Source organism: Oryzias latipes, chromosome 17, assembly GCF_053564925.1.
Source record: "Oryzias latipes strain Hd-rR chromosome 17, Olatipes_Hd-rR_3.1".
Classification (NCBI taxonomy): Eukaryota; Metazoa; Chordata; class Actinopteri; order Beloniformes; family Adrianichthyidae; genus Oryzias; species Oryzias latipes.
In genome coordinates, this window is record NC_136253.1 from 2898767 (window position 1) to 2924764 (window position 25998).

General features: G+C 44.3%; 1 protein-coding gene across 2 annotated transcripts in view; it reads right to left on the reverse strand.

Moving 5' to 3' along the window:
* Positions 1-25998, reverse strand: part of cntnap3 (contactin associated protein family member 3) — a 195534-nt gene that overhangs the window by 49239 nt on the left and 120297 nt on the right. For both annotated transcript variants that reach the window (XM_023965219.2, XM_023965220.2), the window contains exons 6-12: positions 24195-24367; positions 23988-24119; positions 20652-20919; positions 20417-20566; positions 18986-19157; positions 1933-2039; positions 62-181 (exon numbers count right to left, since the gene is read on the reverse strand). In XM_023965219.2, coding sequence (XP_023820987.1) covers positions 62-181; positions 1933-2039; positions 18986-19157; positions 20417-20566; positions 20652-20919; positions 23988-24119; positions 24195-24367 — 1122 coding nt within the window. The remainder of the gene's footprint in view (positions 1-61; positions 182-1932; positions 2040-18985; positions 19158-20416; positions 20567-20651; positions 20920-23987; positions 24120-24194; positions 24368-25998) is intronic.

Sequence of the window (25998 nt, forward strand, 5' to 3'; positions counted from 1 at the left end):
AATAGCATAAAGAAATTTGTTAATTTTAAATATGCAAAGCATTCATGTGTGTCTGTGTCACCTGTCATGTTGCAGAACACCAGCTGTGGTTTGATTGGTCCGCTGCCATCCACATCGATATAGAAATACCCAGACGTGTTGCCGTTGTGTTTGTAGGCTTCGCAGGACGATTCGAACACCGCTGGGTGGGGGGGTGCAAAAGCGAGAATGAGATCAAGAGCAGCAGGCTGGCCCACAGAAGATGCGACGAGGATGAAGATCACACTGGTGAGGATTATGTGTGCTGCTTTTTATGTATGTATCACTGCTGAATCAATGCCTCATGATCAGAGAGAGGGAAAAAAATAGCCTGAGGTTTTATTTGTGCTGCAGTGCCCATAAGCAAAAGATAAATTCTGCTGGGACAGCAGCAATGACTGATGTGGAAACACGGCCTCAATAAATAAAACTATCAGACTTTTATCAACCCTGCCTCTTCCTCTCTGCCTCCATAAGTCAATAAGTCTTCCTCCTCTCAGCTCTTTCTCACACACCAGCATGGCATCCTAAAACACTCAGGCGCTATAAATCAAACTTATATCAGAGGGTTTCCGTAGTCTGCTCACATGTTTATTTCTATTCCCCAATGTGAAAAGGTCTTTTTATTCAACACCTATCCTAAGTGTTCAGGGGCAGATTAGTCTTTTGGGGCCTAAACAGGCACACACATTTATCTAAGAAGTGCTTTGACTTTCCTTCTATAAGTCTTACCTCAGAAGTTTGTCTAACTGTGCCGAAGTGATGGTGTTCTATTGTGCATTGGACTGAAAAGTTAGTTGGCAGGCACCATTTAGGTAATTTATACCGATAGCGATTATTAGTAGTCAAGAAAGCAGATAACAACATAAAAAAAATTAATCTCAAACACCTTCTTTATGTGTTATTGTAAACTCACTGTGGAGGCCGTTGCAGTTTAGTGAACTCATTTTCATGTTCAAGAAACCAGTTTGAGATTATTCCCGCTTTATGACAAAGTGCCTTAACCTGCTAGGAGTAGCCGTCAAAAGATGAGTACACTGTGGTCATAAAGGGATGGACATGGTCAGCAAGAATACTCAGGTAGGCTATGGCGTTGGAATCAAGCTCAACTGGTATTAACGGGTCCAAAGTGTTCCAAGGAAATATCCCCCACACCATTAACCCACCACCACCAGCCTGAACCGTTGATACAAGGCAGGATGGATCCATGCGTTCATGTTGTCTTTCATGTGTTCTGCTGCTGTAGCCCATCTGCCTCAGATGTGTTGTGGGTTTAGAGATGCTCTTCTGCAGACCCCAGTTGGAACCAGTGGTTATTTGAGTTACTATCATCTGGAACAAATCAGGACCAAGTCTGACCTCTGGCATCAACAAGGCATTTCTGCCCACACAACTTCTGCTATAACTGGATATTTTCTCTTTTTCGAATCATTCTCTGTAAACCATAGAGATGGTTGTGAGGAAAAATCCCAGTAGATCATCAGTTTCCAAAATCCTCAGACTAGCCCGTCTGGCACCAACATCCATGCCACTTTCAAAGTCTCTTCAGTTACCCTTTCTTCCTCATTTTGATGCTCAGTCTGAACTGCAGCAGATCGTCCTGACCGTGTCTTCATGCCTAGATGCATTGAGTGCCTGCCATGTAATTGGTTGATTAGAAATTTGCGTTAACAAGCAGTTGGACAGTTGTGGCCAAACGAAGTGGCCTGTGAATGTATTTGTCGCAGCTAGAATCTGTCAAACTTTGACTATGTTTCATCCACTTATTTACATTTAGCAAAACAGATTTTTATACTGTATGTACATTTCATCACTGATATTTCAGCTGCCCTGCCCCTCTGAGTTTTTTTTGTTTTGTTCATGTTTAGGTTGGTGGGGTGGCTCTTATGCAGTCATGACAGTCATGTGACTCACAGCTGTGGCAGGTAGCTCCGTTGTAGCCGCTGTCAGAGCAGTTACACTGGAAGGCTGACCAGGACTGAGTGCAGACCCCGCCATGTTCACAGTGACTGGGAGAACACCTGCAATGAAGCCTAATGTCAGTTGGTCTTTAAAAAAAAAATCTGCTTTTAGACACATTTCCTAAAAGTACTGCCAGATAAACATCACAAAAGAGGAATAGCACAGACATAGTTCACCTCCTTTTGCTTTAAACATTAAGAAAAAGCAGGAGACAGCTGCTTGCAGCAACCGCAGCTCTGACGAACTTCCGGTGGCTTACCTGACTCAAGTCTGTAAGTGGCGACTCACAGCTGTGACCCGTAGGCCAGGTCAACAAAACTTCAATGCAATTTTATGGCATAAATTGAGCACCTTTTTACATGGTGGATTCATTTTGTCCCATAATATTATCCCAAAGCTCTCAGTATTCTGAGTTTTGTTGATAAAATGAGAGGATATTTGCCAGAAGTGACTATGAGCTCTGACTTCTGAAGTGAGTCTTACGTGACTCACGGACTTTGGCTCAAAGCTGATGAGCCGTCACTTTGCGGGTCTTCCTTCCCCAGCGCAGAATCCACAAGTGAGGCGAGCAAGTTTAAACTCAGAGTCATAAGATTTTGTTTAGGCCTATGATCAAAAAGGGTTGGAGTTTAATTAAAGAATCATTAAGTTTTAGATCGTTTCTGATAGAGACTTGCAGTCTTCCATTTCTCACTCTAGAACTTTTTGTCACAGATGTTATTTATGCTTCATGTTTAATTACTGGCTTTTATGATGGAGGAAATTGGGTTGTTTTTCCTCTGTTTGTGTTTCATTCGTTCGTTTTCTAATCTGTTTGGTCCCTCTCGGTTTGTCCCTTTCGGGGTCACGGGGCTGCTGGAGCCTATCCCAATCTCTTGCAGGCGAAGGCTGGGGACACCCTGGACAGTTCCCCAGTCTGTTGCAGGGCACAATCACACACCCATGCACATTCACACCTATGGACAATGGACATACATGCATGGGGAGAACATGCAAACTCCACGTGGAAAAGGTCTCCCATTGATGTTTTGTTTCAGGTCCCACAGCTGGAACTTGAACCGGGGGCCTTCTTGTTGTGAGGCAAGAGCGCCACCAAGTTTTTGTTTCAGCTTTTGTTAAAATGCATGCATATGCCTTCATCCTCTTCTCATTATAAAACTTTAAATAAGACAGAAAGTTTTATGTGAAGTGTGTTTTAGGGCTCAGAGAGGCGCTGAAGAAAACCCCAAACATTCACAAGGACTACAGGCAAACAAACAACAAAAAGGATCCAGTAGGGACAACAGCATTAAAATCTCTCAAATGATCCAATTAAATGGTTTCATTATCAAACCAGGACAACTTTTAATACAAACAATAACGAAACAAAACAGACGATGTAAGAATTGTGAAAATAAAACAAGATTTCAAGTACCAATGGGTGATAAAAAAGGTAATCTTGATCTATTTCTGATGTATGACTGACTCACCTACTAGAACTCCTGGAAAGAAGGAAACAAACTTAAAGTGTGATGAATTATCTAGGATGGCACATACGCTATTCCCCTTCATCAAAATACAGCTGTGTTGATGGTGACATAGAAAATAGGCTTCAAAATGAAGAACAATGCATTGGGGAACATGTCTGATTCTGCTTCTTTTATACACGCTGACACTGTTTTATGAGTTGGAACCTGAAATGATACAGTGGTTCTCTAGAGCTGCAACAATAACTCTGTTACTGTATCTACACACTGCAGTCGCACGAACTTCCAAACAAAAGCAATGATAAATTGCCTTGCTGTTGAACAGCAACACTTTTTATGGGCCAAAGGTCTTAAGATTATTTCTCTTATACATCCGTAAATACATAATTACAAAAAAAAACACAACCCTTTGCATCTTGACAAGTTATAACGAAAAGTGTTTCTTTCTAATCGGTCCTGTCAATGGGAACAAATGAATATTGCATTCTGGAAGTTAAAATGTCAGTTTCACAGAAAAAGGGGCATCTTAAGCACTTGAACCACTCTGACTTAATCCATGACAACAATCCATTACTTCTATTGTCTTTTGATGTGTAAACAAGAAAAATTGGACAGGGGTTGATATTGATGAAAGAATATTTTCTATTACTTCGCTTCAAGTGTCTGTTAGTTTATGAAACTTGATAAAAACTTGGGTTTAGTTTTTGTGTTTTCAAGAGCCGAGGAATAATCTATGACAATGCATTAAAAAGGTTTTAGGAGGATAGGCATCACCACAAACCGTATCAGTATTTCTTTCCTGAAACAATGTTTTTTAGGAACTATATATCTACTAGCACTAACCCTACTAAACTGGTCAATGGGTGTCTCTTGTATGTGGGGGAACTTAAAGTTGGTGTTTCTCAAAACAAAGAAGAGAAGAGAAAACACCAAGTTAATCATTGTGTCAGTCTCCTTCAGATTTTCAGTCCTGATTGACACATAGTATATCTCTGGTCTCAGTTGGCGAGCAAGAGGCCCGCTATGACTGCTCTTCACCCAGAGATCCATGTGAGCTGTATCGGAAGCACTGGGAAACTTTATCATGTGAAGGAGTGCTATGTTCCACAATGATTGTGCCAACAACGGTTGGATGATTGCGAAGAACACATTGCTTATTGCTACACCAATGGGGTTACATATTTTGGTGAAGGGAGTGTGATGGTGTGAGAGGTAATGAATGCAGACAGATATAAAGAGATGCTGTTCTGTAAACAGTAGGAATCCCATATCTACCTTCAATCTGAGACTGAACTCCAAGTTATCAACAGTTTCCCGAAGGAACCAGATTTATCTGAGACTGCCTCCAAAGGATTAAAAAAAATGGATCAGAACACCAGCAGTCCTAACCTTAACACTCATGAAAACTTCTGAGATCAGAGTGGATCTGCTGTTTGTAACAGAGTAAACAACACAACCATGTTGACTGAGCTGCGATGAATTCAGCTTTAGTCTAAACTGCCCTTGCGGGTGGATATGGGCTGTCTGGAGGTAAAAAATTGGGTACGCAGGTGGCCTGTAGGAGATTTTAAGATCATGGACAACCCAGTGAACATGTTAGGGGAAAATGTTCATGCTACGGACATGCTGCAGACGTCAGGTGGTACTGAACACTTAAACAACTAATTAGGGTAAGTACAGAGTGAAGCATACTCAGGTATGCCATACAATTTTTCTTATTTATTTAACCCCCACAACCCAAGCGCACAGCGCTGGGAGCCTGTTAGTGCTGTTCAAATGAAAGGTGCATGCTCCTAACTGCAGCCTAACTGTTAGCAATTTGGAAATTAGACAATCAGTGTAGATTTTGTAGACCTTCTAGTGGCATCTTATGGGCACTTGTGTATCAGCTGCACACCGTGGGCGTGCAGCATGTGAACGTGGACAATAAGGAGTCAGTGTACGCACCTCACTAATGGCTAGAGTGCAGTGCAAGGGCACCGCAGGACAGCATTACCACTATGTCATAAGCGCGCGTAACTTACATTATCCCTATAAATATTTTACACTTACCCTCCTTACGACAATGGGCCTCACGAGCCCCAAGGGAACTGCAAGACACACCTGCACTCCCTTTAAGATGCGGCCGCACCTCTTCATGATTCTCTATGGGCCGGACAACCCAAAAACCCGCAGCACCTGCGCAGGTCAACTCAAATACGGGTGCATGTGACTTTAGAGAAAGTATTCAAATCCACAGCAGAGAAGGCTGGTGAAATGCATTAAGAGAAGGTCCCCGGCAGGTCCTTCTCTCATGCAAATGAGTTCTTTAAATTAAGAATTCAATTGCTTGATTGTCTTATATCTTCAAGCTTAATCATCCACTCCACCAAACCCCAAACAAAAGTCAATGGCTAAAAACGCTAAAAAGAAAGGGAATTGGGATCTTTTAATGACATTAAGGACTCAGTGATTTCTTTTAAAAAGCAGCTAAATACCTATCTTTTTAAAATTGCTTTTTCCTAATTTTCTCTGTATTCTGTGTTTTATTGTGTTTTACTGTGAAGCCCTTTGTGATTTTTATCTTGAAAGGTGCTATACAAATCAAGTTTATTATTATTATTATTTTAATGATCACAACACATATTCTGAGCTCTGCTGCTTCTCTCATAAACTTATGGTCCCTAAAAATTGTTGTAAGGTTTTTTGCAAACAGACAGTCCTGCATCAATAAATAATCTCTGTACTTTTTTAAATATTTGGATCAATCTTGGTGCGCAGAGGCTGGTTCTGACCATGAACAATAGGAATGGTCAACGTTGGATTAAACCACACATTGTGTCTTTGATAAATAATTGGTTTAAATGACATATTCTTTCTTGTTGTCTGAGTCAGCTGATAGAAAAGAGAAAATAATTTTGGTTACTCTTCTGTTTTATTTTCCTTAAAAAGTTTCCGTAAGAAATTGCTTAAGAATCTGCAATATGTAAACATTTTCGAGAAGTCTAGCCCAAAAGAAGTGCTTTTAGTCCATCATTTTACTGTCATCGTTTTGTCATTAGTGAATGACTCCATAAAAACACACTTCAGAAGAAAACTCTCATTAATGTTAACAACCTTAAAGAAAACAACCTAAACTTTAACAAGACTGTTTGGAATAAGCTCCAAAAGGTTGTGGGTTTCTAAAAGACAAGGATCAAATATGATGCTGTGTTCTTATTCTCTATCACTATATCGGAAGACACTTTTTCTTTTCACTTGTTCTTAACATCAGATTTTCTTTGAGTGCATCCAGACTGTTTGAAGTTGCTGCTTCAATGAATTACACTCCCATAAGACTGCACTGGAGCTCTGTATGTTATTTATAGTTAAGTATCACGCTGTCTGCAGGGGCAAGAAGAGCGATATGAGAAACTGAGACACACTGGGAGGAAATCATTGAACAGTGACATTTGAAAGGCAAAATCTCATCTCTTTAGAATGTCCAACATTCTGTCTTCTTTATATCTTTCTATTCAGTGGATACTTTGAATTCCAGAAATCTCTATGATTGCTGGTTAAAAATAGGGCTGGGAATCACTGGGTACCTCACGATACGATACGATTTGCGATACATTGGTCACGATAACGATACTATCACGATATGGCGATATTGTGATAATCGATATAACTCGTCTCTAACAACTCACGCTACATATAAAACTTTAAGAAAGAAGAACTTGAAAAACTATTTTTTGGAAAATATTTCCACATTTATTTCCTCATGATAATAAACAACAACTTGTGTGATATTTGGTATAATGAATAACAGACTTTTGTGTAACATTGCTGAAATCAGTAATACTATGATATAATATAATAACAATGACAATTTTCATTTGGAAATATCTGTAAAATTTGGTTTAAACGATAGAAAAAGAGATGCTATCAATCCATTATCTTTCAGGATATCTTTCCCCCTCCAAACAACACCTGCCATGATTTGTGCGTAAACTGAATATATATGAATGCATATTAATTAAAGTACAACACCATAGTAGTAGGTTTAGGTGCTGTCATCTGGACTTAGTTTTTAAAGTTAGAAGATGTTTCACCTCTAATCCAAAAGGCTTTGTCAATTCTGAATTAGCTGGTAAAAGTGCACCTTCACCTGAAGGCCACAAACCAGTCGTTCGAGGACAGTGAAGTACGAATTCTAGCCAGAGAGAAAGGTTGGTTTGAGCAAGGAGTGAAAGAAGCCATCTTTGTTAAGAAGGATAAACCTTCTCTTAGTAAGAATGGTGGTCTCAGGTTAATTCTTCCATCCATCTACGGCTGTGTTCTGAAACCCAAACAAACCAAACGAGTTCCATCTGGGTCGTTAACAGCTGAAAGAGATGACCAGTTTGGGGAGGGAGTCACTGGCTCCCCAACCCCCAGCTGAGGACTCTTAACGACCAGAAACCATGTAGGCTATGTTGACAATACCATCCAGTTTCAAGTCTGACCCCCCCCCCCCCCCCCCCCCCCCCTGAGCACATTTATACCAGCTCCTTTGCCAGCTAAGTCAGAGTTGACGAAGCCTTGGATAAGAGGTGAAATGTCTTCTAACCTTAAAAAATAAGTCCAGATGGCAGCCCCTAAACCTACTACTATCAAGGAATCAACCTGGATGAATGAGAGTCTTAATCGACATAAAGTACAACACGGTTTTTGCATATCTTTTTAAATTTGAACACATTAAAACTTTCAGCAAAGTCTGTCCAAAGTGTGTTCCCTTTTTGGGTTAAACATTACTGAAAACCAAACAGAGGTTTCCTGACTAATTATCCACGGCATTCCGTTTCATCTATTAATGCATCCTTCACATACAGCTGGATCACAGAAACTTTCTCAGGGCCATTTGAAGGGAGGGTAATATGACCACTTTTGATGCTGTTAAGCAGTAACTTTGATCCATCTCCACTGATGATGAAGCACTAAACTTCATCCAAATGCTTAAGGTGTATAGTCATATAGAGATTAACTACAGTTTTTGAAGGCCCAAAGCGCTGGACAGCCACATCCTGTTCACCCACACAGACACATTCACACACTGAATGTTCTGCCTAAAGGCCCGTACACACCGGGACGAATATTCGCCAGGCGTTATTCGCCAGCGTTTTTCGCCACGGTTTTTGTGTTCACACCCAGGCGATTTTCACTGACGATGAGCCGAGCGAACATGCAATTTCATTCCCTGACATTAGATGGCGCTTAATGTAAACAGAAATACTCCTGTACACAAGGTGGCGCTGCGCAACTTTACGCTTCTTAAACTCGCTTTTCCCTCAGAAGAAGAGAGCAAGTATTTACGCGCTTGTCAGAATCAAACAAAGAAAACATGAATATTTCAAGCAACAGTTGCTCCAACTTGTGCTTGGTTCGGGGATATTTTAGAATGTCCGTCATTATTTCTTCGCGGCTGTGTAGATGCAACTCGGCGTCTATTTTCTTCGCTGGTATGTGTGCTCAGCAAGGCAGTTTTGTGTTTGAGCGCCCCCAAGTTTTGTTTTACTGTAACTTCAGAGGCTCCAGACACGTGTGCAAAAGCGCCGTTCTCATTGGTTGAATAGATTTCGACGCGACGCGTCAAAAAAAAAACAACGAACCCGAGGCGTTTTTTTTTTTTTTTTTTGACGCTTTGACGCGTGGCGTTTTTTCGCGTCGGTGTGCACACTCTCATTGGTGCCCTTTGTTTAGTCACGAGGCGTTAAACGTCGGCGAAAATCGCGCGCGAAATTCGTCCCGGTGTGTACGGGCCTTAACACTGGTGCCAACCTTTAACCACCAGGAGCCGAGTGGGGTTCAGTGTCTTGCCCAAGAACACTTTGACACATAAGTAGGCAGGGCAGGAACTGAACCTGGGATCTTACGATCAGAGGTTGACCGTTGACTGTGCCCAGCGGTTCTCCAACTCCAACAGTTTCAAACTAACATTGTTACATTCTGACCTCCTGACTATGTCTGAACAACACAACAAACCTCCATCTATCAGTCTCACCATATCTCACGTCATTCCGTGTTATAAAGAAAATCCTGAAGTAATTTTCTACCAGAAGAAGGAACATATTTCCAGGGTGAATAACTATTTTCAAACTGGAAACAATGGTTTCAGAGAAGGAGATGATAGCTCCAATTTTGTCTGTTAAAAGAGACAACTAGAAGACTCTGCTAGAGGATACATTTTATTAGTCATCCACCACAATTTTCCTTTCAAATATGTTCATAAAGACTCATGTGTGAAAGTTTGTGAAAACACAAATCTTGCATTACCAACTGACTGACAACTCTTCACAGCCATCTCAGTTTGTCTCTGTTTGTCCTGGAAGGTCCATTCATACACTAAATAAGCCACTAAAGCCATTTTATTAAACCCAGTTGTACAGTGTGAAAAAAATAAAATAAACGATCAAAGCATATTAAATATTGAATAATTATCTGCTGTTTGATCATATCAGCTTGGAAAAAATGTCAGCCCAAAGCTCAAGTAACTTTGAAAGAATTCAGTCTCTCTGGTCTCCTGTGGTTGACTCCATGACTTAGGGGGTGGAGGGCTTGGTCGTCGCTGCTCCTTGCCCTTCTGCCGTGGTTTGGGGTGGGGGTCGGGGCTTCCGGTGCCTGGCTGGGGCGGTGGGGGGCTCCGTTGGTAGGGGGGTCGGGTCCGGTGCCTGGGTGGGGCGGGCTGGGGCGCTGTGTGGTCCTCTGGGCTTGGGTGTGGGGGTGCGTGGTGGGGGGGTGGGGTGGTGGTCTGGCTTGGCTTGGGGGGGTGGTCCCTTTGCCTGTGCTGGGGGGGGTTGGCGGGGGGCCCTGCTCGGGTGGGGGGGGCCCAGCAGCGCCGGATGGGCTGCCCATCTGCACCTGGGGCTGGGATCGGCCCTTCCCTGGCTCTGGGACGGGACGGGACAACCCTCTCGGGGCCCCCGGTCGCTCTGGGTGTCACCCACTTCGGCTGCGGGGTCTGGGGTGGGGTGGGGTGGGGGGCTTGTCGGCCCTGTCCTGTGGGGGGGCGTTCTGGGGGGGAGGGGGGGCCCATTATTAGTACGGGTCGGGGGGGCTAGCGGGTCGGGGTCTCCGCTGAGGCAATCAGTGGTTGCCTCGGCCGGTTGGCCTCCTCGGTCCCGTCGAGGCCTGACCAGAGCTCTTCTAGGGCCGGCGTCTGGGGGTGGGGGCCTGGGCTTGCTCCGGGGGGGGGCGACGCTTTCTGGCTCCTCTCTCTCTGTGTGGGGTGGGTGGTGCCGGGCCTAGGGTGTCGGCGCCTCCGGGGGTGGGCCCCTGGGCTGGGTGGCCCTGGCCCCTTTGCTGGGGGTGGGCTGGGGGACGGCTGTTTGACCACCGGTGGACAGTCTACCAGCTGTCCCCAACTTACCCCCTTCCTTATATAACCTCATATTAGGGTGAGGGGGTGGGGGGTCTAGCCTGCGATGCGCCTTGGGGGGGGGCTACTTGGGAGTGGCCCCCCTCCTATGGTTGCCGTATGGAGTGGGCCCCCCCTCTTTCGGTTTTATTTGCACCTTAGACATGTAGGGTCCTTGGTAGGGGGGGTGCTTGGACATCACTGCAAGCAAGCAGCAGATGTCCTCCTGGCACCCTACCCGCCAATTTTAACCGCACCTTAGACATTTAGGGCCCCTTGGTGGGGAGGGTGAGGGGACATCACTGTGAGTAATCAGGAGATGTCCCCTTAGTGCCCTACTCGCCAATTTTAACTGCACCCCCCTTAGTACACACACCCCTCCCCCTTCAATATATACATTCAAACATAAACACACACACATGCACACAAACACCCTCTCAAACACCCATACACATTTTACAAGGAAGGTGGGACCTGGGTCCATCTGTCCCCTACCCCTTCCCTGGTGGGGGGTGCGGGCCCCTTGGCGATGGCGGCCGTGTCCCTTGGGTGCCGGCTCCCTGGGCCCGGCGGTGCTCTCTCCGCACGGTGGGGGGGTTCATATTACACCTGAGCCGGGGGTGTCCGTGTCCATGGGGGTGGGTCCTGGTCCTTGCCCCTGGGCGCTGGGCCCCGCCAAACTTCCAACATGGCCGAGCCTGGTCGGGCCATATTTATAACATCCCTTGTGGGCCGCCCTTTTTTCCCCGGGGTTCCCCCCTCCTGGGCGGGGGCGGCGGGCCCCTGCCTTGCTCCTACCTGGACCAACCGTGGGCCGGGTGGGTGGCTGCCTGGAGTGCGGAGCGGGTCTCCCTTGGGGGGTCCTGGCTCGTACCTGGGGTCGCGGCGGGGGGATGCCCGGAACTCCTGGGTGGTGGTGGGGTGCTCGTCTGGGGCTGTGGGCGTCCCTCTCCGGTGGGGCCCTGCGTTGGGCTCTTCCGGCGCGGCGGGGGGCTGCTTTCCTGGCTGGGCTGGGGCGGCGCTCTCTTTCCCTCCACGCCTCCCTGCTCTCTGGCTCTGGGGGCCTCGCGGCGGTCCTGCTGGCCCTGGCCTGGGTGGCGGTCTTGGTCGCCCGGGGGGCGGTTGTTCCCTGCCTGTTCCCGTGTGGCGTTGGGGGAATTCCGGCTGCCGCTGCTGCTGCGGCGGGGGTATGGGTGTGGGGGTGGCTGGGCGCTCCTCCTCCTTCTTTTCACATTCCACCATCCATTTTAGAAGAACATAAACACTCACCTGAGCACAGGTGTTAGCTCACCTTTGCACTAATAGTTTGCATGATTGAATGAATGAAAGATTTCACACTAGTTGGTTTAAAGGCATAGGTATGCGTTCGTGAACACTATCTGTTTTGTGTGCATGTTGACATGTGGACATTTTTGCGGCTAGCAGGTGTGTTGATAATATTTGAGTGTGTGTGAACAGGCCCCGCCCTTTTTGTACTACATTTGAACCGTACCGTAACGATAAACAACCAGTAAACCTGTCTGCTCTATGCTGCTTCATGGTCTTATCCCCCTTCCCCTCCTATTATCACCCTCCTACCCCCCCCCTCTCTCTAACGTCCCTCTCTCTTCTTCCCCTCTTTCCTTTTCCGTCCGGTCCAACACCAAAGATTTTCAAACATGATTGAAATTAACAAAGTTTGGCCTCAATTACAAAAGGGGTTTATTCAGACATACCTTTGGTTTGTCTGAAGATGAATAACCCCTCTTGTTAAAATAAAATATGTCCAACACAAGAGTCCCTCAGCTCTCATCTGTTTGCCTAGCTGTTGGACAGGACAAGTTAAAAAAAAAAAAAGAAAAAAAAATATTGAATAATTAAATTACTTTTTGTTTCTATAAAATCCTAGTTTAATAATCCCATAAATTGGATTATCAGCTGCGTCAGTTTCTGACTTTCAGGATAAAAACATGATGCCACCTCATTCTCTCAACACAAACACACACAGAGACGATAAGAGGAGACGATGAGTAACACTATTTTCATCCACGCTGGATTTCCATCTGTTCTCAGACCGGCTGGCACCTCCAGGTGGTTTGACACTAACAGGCACACAAACACGCACAGTCGCACACACAGTTCCATGTCATTAGTGGTTGCAAAGCTTGGCAGCATGTTTGTACACTGTGCACAGATTTTTACGTTTATTTTGTCAGGATGTGTATTTTTCAGAGTGCATCATGATTAAATGCAGGAGGAAGGACTAACGTGAATTCAACCCAAGCCGGGGCCAAGAAAACCAGATAAACCACAAAATCAGAAAATATTTTCGCTTAAGTCAGCTTCACTGTCACTGCTTTATAATATGGCTCTATTTATCTATGTTGTGTTTAAAAGAAGTGTAAAGCTCAGTTTGCTCCACCAATCAGTTAACCAACCTGCTAATAAAAAAATAACATTTAAACAAAATTGTGGTCAAATATTAACTAAAAAATTGTAAATGCCTGATTTTCATAAATGTAAAAAATATTTTCAGGGAAAAAGGATCCTTGAAAGTAGACATTAAGTACATTTAATGTTTTGGTGCAAAATTAGACTTTTTTAAACATGGGAGTCAATGGAAATTGACTACTGTCTGCCTACAGTGATATTTAGAGGAACTCCAAGTGTTTGGTCAGATATGGAAATAAATGCCTGAAAAACTGTTAGATAAAAGTAAAATGATAAGTTTTTAAACATTTCTTTATATTTGTTTATTAACAGAACTGCCCAGGATAAACAAGGCATCCACGCATTAGACATGAGGGCAGATTTTTTACTGACAACCAGGGATGAAAGTGGATTTCTGTTTATACCAGGACTATAACAAGTTTCATCAAAATACTGCACATATTTCAATAACAGTAAACGGAGATTAGGGGTGTTTGTATTACAGCCAAATTGATCTGTCTCGAGGCACTGTATGTTTATTTTACCGTGACATAAAAACGGCAAAGTGTATCACAGCAGATAACACACACGTGATGTCATTAACACAGATCTGTCCATCATTCCAATCCAATGTGTGGAAACACTTTGAACTTAGCAAAGTCATGTGACCATCCAGTGTGCTAGAATGTTCTAAGAATGTTCCCTTTGGGTTCTTAGGATGTGGAAAAACAACAGTGGGCTGAACTTTATGGAACTAAATGGTAAATGGCGTATACTTTTATAGTGCCTTTCTTCCTACAAGGACAAAGTGCTTTAAGGTCACAGACCCATTCACCCAGTCACACACACATTCACACACATTCATACACTGGTGGCGGCTCCGCTGCCAAACACAGGCGCCCGCCTTGCACCAGAGGCAAGGTGGGGTTCAGTGTCTTGCCCAAGGACACTTTGACTCATGGGCGTGACAGGTGGGAATTGAACCTGCAACCTTACAATCATGGGACGCCCTACCGCTGCACCACGGCCGCCCCAACTAAATGTGAATTGATTTGCCATTAATTTGTGTTTACTTGTTTGTACACATGTTTAATGTACAATTGATTATCTTGCAAGAAGTACAAGGAATCTGGAAAACGTCTGAATCACACTTGTTGAAGTTTTGGCTAAAGATGTCCTGGATCTATTTTAGCTCAGCGAATCGGATCTTTCAAAATGAACAAATATCGACTATGAATCAGATCAGCGACCACAAATGATGATATGATTCAAATCTTTGTTCAAATGACTAATATAGTTAAATCTTTGAGAATAAATCTTGACTGGAAACATTTGACCCACCCACAACTCAAAATACAAATAAAAAATGTGTAAAACAAAATAACAACAACAAAAAAACGTATATCTTTCTTGAACGTGTAGGTTGACATTTAGAAAACAGTGTGTCTCTGCTTTGAGGAGCTGATCTGGTTTCTTCTGTGAGTATTGATCTCCTCTGTTCTGGAGAACAGGTGTCTGTACAGGTAGGTTGTGGAGGCGGTTCTAGACAGAATTGCTTTCTTGCAGACTCTACACTATTCCATTGCATTCTCAATAACAGTGAAATGCTTCCAGATCTTATTTCCAGTGTCATTTTCTCTACTTTACGTTTTTATGTTGATGTAGTTTGTTGTTTTTGCACCTGCTGTTGCACTTGGTGTTCTCTCTGTCTCCCTCATACTTGGATCACGTGCTGCTGCACATGTCCACCCCCCGGCTCAGCGTAAACACACCCGCGCGCGCTCAACACCATCATTTATGTATTGACCACTCAGGTGCGGCTTGAAGAGAAAAAAAGAGAGGTTGAAACAAAGTTAAAATCTTACCCCCTTCCTCATATAACCTCATATTAGGGTGAGGGGGTTGGGGGTCTAGCCTGCGATGCGCCTTGGGGGGGGGCTACTTGGCAGTGGCCCCCCTCCTATGGTTGCCGTATGGAGTGGGCCCCCCCTCTTTCGGTTTTATTTGCACCTTAGACATGTAGGGTCCTTGGTAGGGGGGGTGCTTGGACATCACTGCAAGCAAGCAGCAGATGTCCTCCTAGCACCCCACCCGCCAAATTTAACCGCACCTTAGACATTTAGGGCCCCTTGGTGGGGAGGGTGAGGGGACATCACTGTGAGTAATCAGGAGATGTCCCCTTAGTGCCCTGCTCGCCAATTTTAACTGCACCCCCCTTAGTACACACACCCCTCCCCCTTCAATATATACATTCCAACATAAACACACACACATGCACACACACACCCTCTCAAACACACATACACGCACACACATTTTACAAGGAAGGTGGGACCTGGGTCCATCTGTCCCCTACCCCTTCCCTGGTGGGGGGTGCGGGCCCCTTGGCGATGGCGGCCGTGTCCCTTGGGTGCCGGCTCCCTGGGCCCGGCGGTGCTCTCTCCGCACGGTGGGGGGGTTCATATTACACCTGAGCCGGGGGTGTTCGTGTCCCTGGGGGGTGGGTCCTGGTCCTTGCCCCTGAGCGCTGGACCCCGCCAAACTTCCAACAGTGGCAGAGCCTGGTCGGGCCATATTTATAACACCCCTTGTGGGCCACCCTTTTTTCCCCGGGGTTCCCCCCTCCTGGGCGGTGTGTGGCTGCCTGGAGTGTGGAGCGGGTCTCCCTTGGGGGTTCCTGGCTCATACCTGGGGTTGGGGCGGGGGGATGCCCGGAACTCCTGGGTGGTGGTGGGGTGCTCGTCTGGGGCTGTGGGCGTCCTTCTCCGGTGGGGCCCTGCGTTGGGCTCTTCCGGCGCGGCGGGGGGGCTGCTTTCCTGGCTGGGCTGGGGCGGCGCTCTCTTTCCCTCCACGCCTCCCTGCTCTCTGGCTCTGGGGGCCTCGCGGCGGTCCTGCTGGCCCTGGCCTGGGTGGCGGGCTTGGTCGCCCGGGCGGCGGTTGTTCCCTGCCGGTTCCCGTGTGGCGTTGGGGGAATTCCGGCTGCCGCTGCTGCTGTGGCGGGGGTCTGGGTGTGGGGGTGGCTGGGCTGGGCACTCCTCCTCCTTCTTTTCACATTCCACCATCCATTTTAGAAGAACATAAACACTCACCTGAGCACAGGAGTTAGCTCACCTTTGCACTAATAGTTTGCATGATTGAATGAATGAAAGATTTCACACTAGTTGGTTTAAAGGCATAGGTATGCGTTCGTGAACACTATCTGTTTTGTGTACATGTTGACATGTGAACATTTTTTGCAGCCAGCAGGTGTGTTGATAACATTTGAGTGTGTGAACAGGCCCCGCCCTTTTTGTACTACATTTGAACCGTACCGTAATGATAAACAACCAGTAAACCTGTCTGCTCTATGCTGCTTCATGGTCTTATCCCCCCCCTCTCACTACCCCCCCCCCTCTCTAACATCCCTCTCTCTTCTTCCCTTCTTTCCTTTTCCGTCCGGTCCAACACCAAAGATTTTCAATCATGGTTGAAATGAATAAAGTTTGGCCTCAATTACAAAAGGGGTTTATTCAGACATACCTTTGGTTTGTCTGAAGATTAATAACCCCTCTTGTTAAAGTAAAATATGTCCAACACAAGAGGCCCTCAGCTCTCATCTGCCTGCCTAGCTGTTGGACAGGACAAGTTAAAAAAAAAAAAAAAAAAAAAATCTTTTTTAAAAAGAACTCGACTCTTGTTTTTCACTCCAAACAGAGGCTCTATGGCTGCATTTACACTGCAGGTCTTGATGCCCAAATCCGATTTTCTGACTATATCTGGTTTTTTGACGACCCGCTTACATCATCTTTTAAAAGTGACCCCTATCCGATTTTTGCATATACACTATACAATGCTGAAACTATCAAACGTAGACGTTCTGAGGACTACGTAGCAGCATTTCCGCCTTCCGCGGACCTCCTTCGGACTTTTGTGTGACTGCAGTTGTCATGGAGGCAACGTAGCGACGGAAGGAGGCGTTGCCTTGGGCGCTCCTGGTAGAGGCAGGAGAGGGGATGGGCGGGAGAGGAAAAAGAAGGGTTGCTCGGCCGGCTTATGTGCTCTCTCTGAGTTTTGAATGAGGAAGTGTTTGCAGACTTAGTGCTGCACTAACAGTTTGATCCAAGCAGAGAAATAAACGGCTTCTAGCCTGTTCCAGAGCAACGGTGTCCCGCTTGATTAGTTACCGTTTGCGTCCCGACCGGGACCGGACCGGAAATAACTGGTTTCTGACTACGGTCTGAAGCCTGAGGAAAATCGTAATCCATGCGTTTTTGTCCTGCTTACACGTTCACCGGTCATATCCGATCTGTGCCACATGAGAGGAAAAAATCGGAACTGGGTCACTTGAACCATGCAGTGTAAATGGGGCCTAAAAGAGCCATTTCATTCACGACCGACACATAACTATTGTCTCAGGAAGCAACTATATTAGCAGATAGCGGGAGGGGACAGAGGGACGTAAATCGCATTAGTGATGATAAAAACCACAGAGATGCTAAAATGATGAGATAAAGTGCTGGCTGTAGGGAAGCATGGGGGGACAGAGAGTGCAAGCTTCAGCCAGACCAGAAGAATAGCCCCACGCTCCAGGCAGCCACCAACCCAGCTTACAGGAGGTCCAGGAGAGAGCAAGGCAGGGGCCACCCACTCCTGCCCAGGAGAAGGACGACCAAGAGAAGTGGGGGTCCCCAAGGAGTGTTGTAAACATGGCTCAACTAGGCTCACCCACTCTTGGAATTTTGCAGAAGGCTGGCGCCCAATGGCAAGGACCAGAACCCACACCACAGGGACAGGGACATGGACACCCCCAGGCTCATATGTGATGTGATCTCTGGAACTTGGTCTTGCCAAAGAACTTATGGGTCCCACAGGGTATTGCACCGAGAGGACATCTCCTGATTGCTCACAGTGATGTTCAAACACCCTTCCCACCAAGGGTCCTACACGTCTAAGGTGCAATTAAAACAGAGAAGGGAGGGGCCCGTCTCCATGCGGTAACCATGGGAAGGGGACCACTGGCAAGTAGCTCCTCCCCCCAAAGTGCAGGCTGACCCCCCCCCCCCCCCATCACCTTAATAAGTGATATGAGGAAAAGGAAGAGGGTCAGTCGCGGACAGCTGCTATACAGGCCCCCGATTTGACGAAATAACCGTCCCCCTCAGAACCCCCCCCAGCATTGAGCCTAGGTCTCCCCACCCCAGGGGTCCCATCACTTGAAGAGCCGACCCTCCAGCCCCCCCCCCCCCCCCCCCCCCCCCCACAGACACAAATGGAGGGGAGCCAAGAAAGAGCCGCTCCCAGGAGTGCCCCCCCGGGAGAGTTCTGGTCAGGCACCAACAGGACTAAGGCAGCCGACCAGCAAGGGCCTCTCACAGTTCTAGCAGCATCAGCCTGCAGCTGCTCTTGAGTTAAAGCAGTAGAGAGCCGCCACACAGCTGATCTTCCTGGCCATACTCGGGCCATAGCGGCTTACTTTCACCCCTGGTAATAACTGAACTTTGTGTGGAGTTTATGAAAGGTCAAATCAACTTATAACCTGTGAAGACCTTTTTTCTTTCTTTTTTTTAACCCTGTTTCTTCCATTTTTAACTTCAGGCACCATCTCCTCAAGACCAGGATGACCAGATGGTGAAGGGAATGGGTTAACTGGACAAATGACCTGGTGGATTTTAATCCCGTGCAACAATCAAACCGTACAATTGAAGTTTTAGACCCATGTCTATATCTTCTGTCACTTCAGATTCTATTAAGACCAATCATTGTCTGTGCAATGGCTCATTTGTAGTTATTTTCTGACCTGTCAGTGATGCCACACATGTCGATCTGCAGTTGGCTGTAGTTTCCCAGAAGTCTTTGCTGCACCGTGATCAGGTTAACTAATTGGTTGTCCAAGGTAATAAGACGCATGCAACCCTGGAAACCTTCAAAAGGGTTTCTGCATTCCTGCTTCTGGCCTTCACCAGGACAACCTTGACAAAGAAGAAAAAACAAGAGTTAGACAAAAATATTTTACAAAAAATAAAATAAAAGAGCAAGGTAACTGTAAATGAAACATTTTTACCGAGTCAAGGTTTAGCATGTCATGGTTTTTATGTCAAACTGTAGTGTAGCTTCATAAGGGTTTTCTCTCCCAGGAGACCCATGCTGGGGTCTAATCCATGCAATTCATCTGACTTTCCAGTAGTCTTCACTCTATTCTTGGTTAACAAATAGTCTCTTTATAGGTGACAAGCTGGCAATGTTAGATTTGAAGTGCCTCTATCTCTTGTTCAGCATTGAAATGTTACTGCCCTAAAAAGATTATCGTTCATCCTTGAGATGCAGATAAACCTGTGAGTTCTGACCTGCAGCTGTCATCCTCACTTATTGTAACCCTATCATTAACAAAGATGGCTGTGTGGATAAGGTGTTGGACTCAAGGTATAATGTGTTAAAATTCACATTGGTTCAAATCTCACTGCTGGTAATTGAACTTGATTTAATCAGCATGACTGCTTCTTTGTGGTCCTGAGAGCTCGTCTGTACTTAAGCGTTCACACAGAACAATGCCTGAGATTTATAAAATCATATTCTTTCTATTATATTTGAGCATCTCGGATCTCTTGTTTTGGCCTTCTCTCGTGCTACGTTCACATTCTCCTTCTTAATGTACATTCAAGCAACCACTTCCAATGAGAAGTTTATGTAAAAACATAAATGCACATTTCGGGCTTCCACATTCAAAACTCTCACCTTCGCACATATAGCTATGCAAGTTTTTCAGACTATTTTTGGATTCTACATCCGAAAGATGTGACTGTTGAACATCTGTTAAAACAGTTGAACATTCCGTCCTTTTCAATTCACGGAAGTGCCAAAGGTTTCAAAATTGATCAAGAAGGAGAAATGAATTAGTGTGGTTTAGGCCTGGCCGGAATTTATGAAACCAAGTCTTTCATATGTCGGAATAGAGCTGTAAAAGAAAAAGCCTGGAGCAAGATTTACGAGATTTGAACCCCTTTGCCATTTCACATCCAGCCTCTTCCAGCTGTAGGTACATGCATTAGCATTGAGTATCAACAAACCACAGTGAAAGCCATATATAAAAAGTACCCACATTTGGCACGTTCTTGAATGCATATCACAATAATCCTAGTGCTGCGTGCATTGGGAGTAACCTGAATAAATGAAGATTGTTCCTTGAGCTTGATCGGATGTTGAAGGCCTGCTATTGATCAATTGTTCTTACCTCCAAAGAAAATATGATTTGCGACGTTGACTGGCAACCCTGAGGTAGCGTGAGCGACGCCACCTTTGTCTTTATCCACAGAGACCGTTAGATGGCCGTGTCTTGAGATGAAATCCACTGAATGCCACTGACCATCATTCAAAGCAGAACCTAGAAAAATTGACACAATTGACTATAAATATCCACTTTAATCAGTATTATTACTGAGAGTTTTGATGTAATTTTATGGACCAACCAGCATTGATCTCCAGCAGTTTTATGCCTGCTTTATGTATTTGGAAGCAGATTTTGGCCTCACTAAGGTACAACCAGACCACTCCCTTCTGCTGAGGAAGGTCAAAGGTGGTCAGAAGCCCCGCCTTGTTCCATGTTCTGAACTGGAATCCGATTGACAAAGTCCCTGATGAGAATGACGTTGACCACGGCAGCTGGAGGAAGCTCTGGGGCTCAGGAAACGTCACGGCAACAGAAGTCGGCTCAGGGCAGAAAAAACTCACGTTACCCTATAAATAACAATTAAATAGGCAAGGTCAACTAAAAACATATTAGAAAAAAAATCAACTGTTTTCAATGTTCACATAGGAAAATCTGAAAGCAAAAAGCATGAATGTGAACTGTTCTGCCCCCAGTTAAATGGTTAAAGATAAGAAAAAGAAATGTTTTCACTTATGTTGTTGATAAATATTTCATAATTCTGTGTTAGCAGTCCAAATTAAATCAAAGTAGTTATTTTGTCAGAAAAGGCTTTCTTGTATTTCATTTCGGTGAGATAATCTGTAGTTGCATTGCACCCTGGGTAGTTGGAAGTCCCTTTTTGGGAGAAGTGCTTCTAATGTTCAAGATGCTCTCCTGCTGTGTCCAAACACCTGACCTTTGAGTGTTTAATGATTAATGGAATAAGAACAAGCTAATTTAATGCAATCATAAAGTTGAAGTTTATTTTCTGTACATGTGTGTTTTCAGGTAATAGACCTAGCCCATGCATTTCCTTAGCTGGTTGCTAAGTGTTAACTGAAAATTAGCATCTAAATGTATCACTCTCGTCAGTCATCCATTCTACAACTTTGGAGATATTTTAGTAAAATTCAAAGCATTATTTTAATGCTGTTTCCTGGTGTGTCTGTGCTTAAGTGGTGGTGTTTTTTTTCTGTTTGTGTTTCATGTGTTTCTGTTTCACTCGTCCATTTTTCAAGCCACAACATACTTTGTAAGCTGTCTTAAGGAGACTTGAATAAAGGTGCAAGGAACTTGCATCCTGGCTTATGAAAACAAGTTTGGCTTGTTGTTCATCTGCTTTACATGGCAGAGGTCAACTGAAGGCCCACTGTCTCTCTCAGAAAAGTGATAAATGAATGCATTCTTTGGACAATGCAACCACACTGAAGGCCATAAACCAAACGTGGGATGTGCAGTAAAGAAAAGAATTCACTACAATGTTATTTAAATGCAATCCTTTGTTTGATTTTTAGTTTGAGTAACAATGATTTTGAGATTAATGTTAATAATTCTACATTTTAGGTGTAAATTTAAGTTGTTTTCACCCTGAATAAAATGCAGGAACATGTTCAGAGTTGTTCTTTTCCCATTTGAAAAAGTAGACATGATCTATCTTTTAAAAAAAACAAAGGCTACCTGACATTCCAGCTAAATTCCTCATCTTCTTCTGTATTCTCATTACTCTCTGTCCTCATTAGGAGCTCATTAGCTTCATTAACCAGCTAGCAGCGGCGCCACTAGCTTGCAGAGAATTTCCCACTGGTGTGGCGAGCGTCAGCAGGCATCAACACGCCGGCATGTACGCATTCCCAGGAATACTCTGGAGATTGACCTGCAGGTGTTCCTGAACTCTAGAAGATTTGCTCACACCAGAGAGAGCAAAGAGATTTCACTTGTTGTGTTTTGCCGCCATCAATAAGACAGAGAAAACGCTGCTTCAGTGAGGTTTAAAGGAGGCTACATTTCCTCTAAAATGATTCTGTTAAATTTGACTATAACATATTAGAAGATTAAAAAGAAGGAATTTGTTTATTGCTCCTACATCACATCAACCACCCAGACCACTTGCCAGGAATTTATACGGATGCATTTAGTTGAATAAAAGGATGGAATTTATTATACAAGGTAAAATGCAATCATTATTATTATTTCAAAGATCTGCCAGCTCAATCTGTTCTATTAAAATTAACTACGTTTCTAGAGCGTGCTCTGTGGCCTCCAGCTTGAAATAGATTCAGGGCTTATTTTTAGCAGAGAAGTCAGACGTTTCTAAACATCACTGAATAAATTAGCGGAGATTTCTAACCGCCGGTGCAGTTAAACTACAGAGCGACCACACCCAGAGGAACCTAAACCTTTTAAAGCTCCCTGATGATGTTATCTTCATCCAAAAGTAAAAAGCAATGCTTACATGCACGTGGAAAGAGTTGTATTATTGTAATTACAAATAAAATGATATGATGACATAATCTGCTTATCGATGGTCATTTTCTGTGTCTGAACACTTTCATTCATTTAATGACCGACAGGTTAAACAAGTAACACACAGCTGTGGCCTAAACAGAACAACATTACCAGAATCGTTTAGAAGTTCTTTGAGGATGGATATCTCTATCTGGGTCAAAAACTTGTCTGTCAGTTAGATGGAGCCTTAAAACTTTGTTTTGAAAGTCATTCTGTCCTTGGGCGAGACACTTAACGCCACAATGCCCATTAATGTAAAAAAAAAAACTAAATCAATCTGGGTAAAGTGGCTGCTAAATTTCTTCAAACTTTGATGGAGTCTAGGACACGCCTCAAGTCTAAGGCTAGTCTAAATGCTCAGCTGTAATCAGCTTCCTGTTGCCGTGGAAACCAACATATTTACAAGACATATTGCCACTTAAAGAAAATATAAGAAAAAGCATTTACTAGATAAACATGAGTAATTATATTTAATAAAAGTCTGCAAATGTGTCTTATTTTTATTTTTCATATGTGATGTATTCGATCTAAATCATTGACTGTAAATGAGAAGTGGACTGAGTGACCCCCCCCCCCCCCCCTGTGTTCCATGAAGTTCCTGCTGGCTCCAAGAAATAAACAACTTTTACTCAGAATTTTTCAGAATAACCATCCTTGCTCTGCTACCTTTCTTAACATCTTCTTGCTAATCATCATCATCATCTTTTTTCATGATATTTCTTCTTTAGTGAAAGTTATTCAAGTTATAAACTGACCAATCAGATGCCTTAATAGAATAATGTGGTTTGAAGTGTTTGACAGATTCTCTTGAGCCTGTCGGGGTGTGGCCTTCCAACAAGCTCACTCCTGATGGACAAGAGTGGTTGTCATAGAAGTGATGGCTCTGCACCAACGTGGACCAGTTCCTGACGTCTGTTTCCAACTTAGCTGTGTCCACATCGTGAAAAAATGTTGACTAATTTGACTTCATTTCATTGGAGCTGGAAGTTCAGATGTCATCACATAACCTCACTCCAGTTCTTTTATATCAAAACCCAAAGGTATCCTTGCTGACTTTGTTCTGTTTATTAAAGCTGACTAAAACATTCAGAGAGAAGAAGAAGAACTTCACCTGCAGGGACGTTTGTGGGTCTCCGTGTTTAGACAGCTCGATCAGGTTGAGGTCGTGATAAAGCAGGTTTTCCAAGCAGCCATGGAAGTTCTCCTTGAAGAAATCTGGCCTCTGTGACGCCCCAACACTCAACTGATAACAAGACAAGATAAGTTACTTTTTCATCACAACCAAATCAGCTTTTTTATTGTGTTTGTGTCTCCACACCTGTCTGATGCTCCAGTTGCTGAGCACAGGGATCTGAATTTTCTCCATGTGTTTGTCCACACTGAGGTTAAGGTGGGAGTGTTGCTGCTCCAACCCTACATGGTGCCAATGCTGATCGTCTAACATACTGCCGAGGGAGGCGAGACGCCGGGGCTCAGAGGATGGACCGCTGGCTGGAAAAGATGACGAAAAGAGAAGAGGAAAGAAGGAAAATGTTTACAGTGTTTGTTGGAAGAAAATGAAAGAGGAACACAAGTTGAAAAAAAAGAAAAAAACATGCAAAGGAAGTGAGAAAACACAAATAATGAAGAAGTAGAAGTGCAGAAAAGAGAAAAGAATGTAATGCATTAAAAAGGCATTACCTAGAGCTGCAATGAGATTGAACATAATGCGAAGTGGAAATGATCAAGACAGACAACGTCTGTATTTTTAACCTTGACATAAAAAGAAGCAGAAATTAGCAAAAAATAAAATGACACAAATCACAAGAAACTGCAGATAAGATGAATTATAAATCCTTTCTTCCTCTGATGTCTTTCTATATGTCATGACCTGTAGATTTGTTGTTTCCTCGTCGTCTGACCCGCTCGTCCGATCCCTCCTCAGAGTCTGACCCGGGGTCAGGGAAACGGCAACCTGAAGACAGCTGCAACCACCCCCAACTCTGCGCTGCATTTAAAAAGGCCTCTTTTCTCAATATCCCACAGAGCGGATCACTGCAAGGTCAGCTGAACTCAGCTCATTAGAAGCAACACAAGTTCATCTGCATACAACAAGTGATAGTGCCTTACTTGAAGTAAGAAACTTCTTTACGGAGGAAACAAAGTGAAACATCATTAATGATAGATGAGCACCAGTCGCTCCCTAAAAGTGGATTCATCTCCATCCCTCAGTGGTGATGAGAGATGAGAAACTTTGTGTTTCAGCAGAGAGGAGGAACTGGAGAACACAGGCATTAAAAATGCAGGACATTTTCTTGAGGGAGAGCCAAGCCCAACCTCAGAGACGCTAACAGGCGGTTTGGAGGATGATGGACAAATCTTAGATTCTGCAGCTCATTGTGTGAGAGGACAGAGTTGACTCCAGGCTGGGAGAAGGAATAAAAGCTGTAATATTTACTTCACGGTGCAGAGGAAGTCTGTTACGTCACAGAGTCATGATGATTTATTTCATTTCAGTCCGGGAGGGGGGGTCGAAGAAAGACAATGGAATCAATACACGGCTTCAAAACAAATATGATCTCCACGCTGTCATTGATTAATGGGACAATTATGATGTTGTGGAGGTACAGAGGAAGACCTTACAGGATGGATGTTTCATTAGATAGATGATTTAATTACAGCATGAATGATGGCTGGACTGAAAAGTGTTGAAATCAATATGAGAGATTAGCGGTAAAAAACAGCTAATATACTGCCCAGTCATATTAATAAATAGAGCTGTCACCTTACTTTTCTTCATCAGTCACTCTTTGTTTTCCTTCCGAGTTGTATCTCTTAATCATATCAAACTTTCATCAAACAAAGAAAATGCATCCCAAAAATAGCTATTATTTATTTTTCCGTAACTTTGCATAAAATCATTTTTAAGCAAGACACCAAACTGATCAGTGAATCCATACACGATCAATTGTCCATAGCAGGCGCCTGCATAGCAGCTTTTTGCTGTTTTTGTTCAATTTCAGTAAAGGCTTAGTCACATGGACCTACATGGGGGGTGTGTGTGTGGGGGGGGGGGGGTGACCTGTACCTGTGCTGTGGGTTTTTGGGTTGTCTGGGACTGGCAGCATCTTAAGGAGAGCACA